The 3,923-nt window shown below is 44.4% G+C and overlaps 1 protein-coding gene across 1 annotated transcript; it reads right to left on the bottom strand.

Moving 5' to 3' along the window:
• Positions 1 to 1,064: 1,064 nt before the first annotated feature.
• On the bottom strand, positions 1,065 to 1,711 carry LOC124030948 (membrane-associated guanylate kinase, WW and PDZ domain-containing protein 2-like; the record flags this gene model as incomplete). Its single annotated transcript, XM_046342045.1, has 2 exons — positions 1,518 to 1,711; positions 1,065 to 1,304 (listed from the first exon to the last, which is right to left on the bottom strand). Coding segments are annotated over exons 1-2 (346 nt in total), but the record flags the coding sequence as incomplete, so codon positions are not given.
• Between the last annotated feature and the right edge of the window lie 2,212 nt (positions 1,712 to 3,923).

The raw sequence follows: 3,923 nt of genomic DNA, 5'->3' as shown, positions 1-3,923 counted from the left end.
ACTGAGGTTTTTGGATGTAAAGAGACTTCACAACAAAAGGAACATTTATTGAGTAAATGAATGTCTTCTGATTGCCACCATATGAAGATCATGAAAGGTAAGGGATTAATTGTATCTCTATTTCTGAGTTTTGTAATGCTTCTGCTTGGCTGGTTACTGTTTGTACAATTTGTCAACTGGCTATGTTCTGGGCTGTGGTATGCTTTTCACGAAAAGCATTTTATAAATATGACACTGTGGTTGGTTTAACAAGAAGTTAATCTTTAAACCTATGTAAAATATGTTTTGTTTTCAGAATTTTTGCAATGAGCATTTCTGTAATTTAATTTGGCGCTCTGCAACATCACTGGATGTTGGCCAGATGGGACGCTAGCATCCCACATACCCTAGAGAGGTTAAGAGAGAAAAATTAACTGAGAAAAGTACAAAGAGATCCTTGATAAAAACCTGTTCCAGAGCACTCAGGACCTCAGACCGGGGTGAAGGTTCACCTTCCAACAGGACAACAACCCTAAGCACACAGCCAAGACAACGCAGGAGTGGATTCGGGACAGGTCTCTGAATGTCCTGGAGTGGCCCAGCCAGAGCCCGGACTTGAACTCGATCTAGCATCTCTGGAGAGACCTAAAAATAACTGTACACCGAAGGTCCCCATCCAACCTGACAGAGCTTTAGAGGATCTGCAGAGAAGTATGGGAGAAACTCCCTAAATACAAGTCTGTCAAGTTTGTAGCGTTATTCCCACGAAGACTCAAGGATGTAATCTCTGCCAAAGGTGCTTCAACAATATTGAGTAAAGCGTCTTAAGACTTATGTAAATGTGACATTTTTATTTATTTATTTGTAATAAATTAGCACGAAAAAATAGACATTATGGAGCATTGTGTGAAGATTGATGAGGAGGAAAAAACGATTTAATCAATTTTAGAATAAGGCTGTAACGTAATAAAGTGTTGAAAAGACAAGTGGTCTGAATACTTTCCAAATGCACGGTATAATCACTTTAGTAGTTTTTCTCGAGTAATTCTATTTCTATGGTGTGTGAGAAAGAATGTCAGACTCACTGATGATGGCAGCGTTCTCCGGTCGGTTCAACGAGCTGATGATAACGAAGCCAAAGCCTTCGTTCTCTTTGCGGTGGATGATGACATCATTGGTTTGCAGGGGGACGGCACCCTCCAGGGGGGAGGTGACGGAGGGCGGCGGGACGTTGTCGGGGGTGACGGGACAGGAAGCTGAGGCGTCGTCGCTGTGCGGGGAGCTGTGCTGCGTGGACACGGAGCCAGGGCTACGGCCATTCACTCCTACAGAAGGCAGCATAGGGGGAGAGAAAGAGAGAGTGTGTTTTCTTTGCCCCTCCCTCTGTAGTGTACACTACTCACCAGGGAAATAGATTCTCTTCTGGACCATCAGACTGACCTGGCCGTTGTATAGTGTGTAAGGTGTGTATAGTGTATAGTACTGTACAATACATTATAATGGTGATTAGTTTCTACTCTGTAGTGTACACTACTCACTGGGGAAGTGGACTCTCCTCCGGACCGCCAGGCTGACCTGGCCATTGCGAGCGGCGGCGTGCATCAGGTCGATCACGTATCTGTGTGGTTTCCCAGCAACCACCATCTTATCCACAGAGATGAGCTCGTCCCCGGGTCGAAGTCGTCCGTCGCGTTCTGCAGGAGTGTTCTCTATGATCGCCCCGATCACAATCTGTTCAACGACAATCTATATTAGCAGCATATATATATATATCTATATATATATGTATATATATATAACAAAACATTTATAACGCCTGCTATTTCCATGACATAGACTGACCAGGTGAATCCAGGTGAAAGCTACCATCCTTTATTTATGTCACTTGTTAAATCCACTTCAATCAGTGTGAATGAAGGGAAGGGGACATGTTAAAGAAGGATTTTAACACCTTCAGACAATTGAGACATGGATTGCGCATGTACCATTCAGAGGGTGAATGGGAAAGACAAACGATTTAAGTGCCTTTGAATGGGGTATGGTAGTAGGTGCCAGGTGCAACAGTTTGTGTCAAGAACTGCAATGCTGCTGGGTTTTTCACACTCAACAGTTTCCCATGTGAATCAAGAATGGTCCACCACCCAGCCAACTGGACACAACTGTGGGAAGAATTGGAGTCAACATGGGCCAGCATCCCTGTGGAATTTTTCAACACCTTGTAAAGTCAATGACACAACAAATTGAGACTGTTCTGAGGGTTGGGGGGTGAAACTCAATATTAGGAAAGTGTTCCTAATGTTTGGTATACTCAGTGCATTTACCACAGTGTACTGCTAAATCTTCCAACTCACAGATCTGTAAACATTGAAGGTTTAGGACCGGCCAAGGGGAGGGGTAGCTGTATTTAGTGTAGTCTTTTCTGAGATACTGCAAGTGTTCTAACAACATGGTGAAGGGTTTATCTCCCCTTTTGGAGAGGTGTTGTGTAAGCATCAATTAACAGAACATTCCAAATGGTCTACTACATAATGGACTATTACTTGGAACTGGAGCATTCGCCGTGTTGTATTAATTCGTTAATTAATTGTAACGTAACAAAATGTGAAAAAAGTCAATGGGTCTAAATGCTTTCCAAATGCACTGTATGTCTCACGCTGAGGGTTGTTCTAGAATACAACAAGGCGAATGCTCCAGTTCCAATAGTCCATTATGTAGTAGACCATTTGGAATTTTCTGTTTATTCATTAATTACTGAATTAATTAATGAACATGCACCTGTGGAACTTAGGACACTAAAGAGGCCTTTCTACTGAAAAACACCAAAAGAAAGATGCCCAGGGTCCCTGCTCATCTGCGTGAATGTGCCTTAGGCATGCTGGAAGGAGGCATAAGGACTGCAGATGTGGCCCGAGGCAATAAATTGCAATGTCCATACTGTGAGACACCTAAGACAGTGCTACAGGGAGACAGGACGGACAGCTGATCGTCCTCGCAGTGGCAGACCACGTATAACAACACCTGTACAGTACTGTGACAGGATGGCAACAACAACTGCCCGAGTTACACCAGGAACACACAATCCCTCCATCAGTGCTCAGCTGTTTGCAATAGGCTGAGAGAGGCCGGACTGAGGGCTTGTAGGCCTGTTGTAAGGCTGGTCCTCACCAGACATAACCGGAAACAACGTCGCCTGTGGGCACAAACCAACTGGTCACTGTGGTGCTCTTCACTGACGAGTCACAGTTTTCTCTCACCAGGGGTGATGGTCAGATTCGAGTTTATCATCGAAGGAATGAGCATTACACCGAGGCCTGTACTCTGGAGCAGGAACAATTTGGAGGTGGAGAGTCCGTCATGATCTGGGGCGGTGTGTCACAGCATCATTGGATCCTGACATGACCCTCCAGCATGACAATGCCACCAGCCATACTGCTCATTCTGTGCATGATTTCCTGCAAGACAGGAATGTCAGTGTTCTGCCATGGCCAGCGGAGAGCCCTGATCTCAATCCCAGTGAGCACATCTGGGACCTGTTGGATTGGAGGGTGAGGGCTAGGGCCATTCCCCCCATAAATGTCCAGGAACATGCAGGTGCCTTGCTGGAAGAGTGGGGTAACATATCACAGCAAGAACTGGCAAATCTGGTGCAGTTCATGAGCAGGAGATGCACTGCAGTACTTAATGCAGCTGGTGGCCACACCAGATACTGACTATTACTTATGATTTGTTCAGGGACACATTATTCCATTTCTGTTAGTCACATGTCTGTGGAACTTGTTCAGTTTATGTCTCAGTTGTTGAATCTTATGGTCATACAAATATTTACATACATTTTTCTGAAAGTAAACGCAGTTGACAGTAAGAGGATGTTTATTTTTTTTGCTGAGTTTAGAATGGATCTACCGCTTATCAGACTTGCATTCAATGACAATGACAGATCGTTA

This window comes from Oncorhynchus gorbuscha, unplaced genomic scaffold (assembly GCF_021184085.1).
Source record: "Oncorhynchus gorbuscha isolate QuinsamMale2020 ecotype Even-year unplaced genomic scaffold, OgorEven_v1.0 Un_scaffold_18644, whole genome shotgun sequence".
Taxonomy (NCBI): domain Eukaryota; kingdom Metazoa; phylum Chordata; class Actinopteri; order Salmoniformes; family Salmonidae; genus Oncorhynchus; species Oncorhynchus gorbuscha.
The sequence above is the reverse complement of the archived record's forward strand: the minus strand, read 5'-3'. Positions and strand labels throughout refer to the sequence as shown.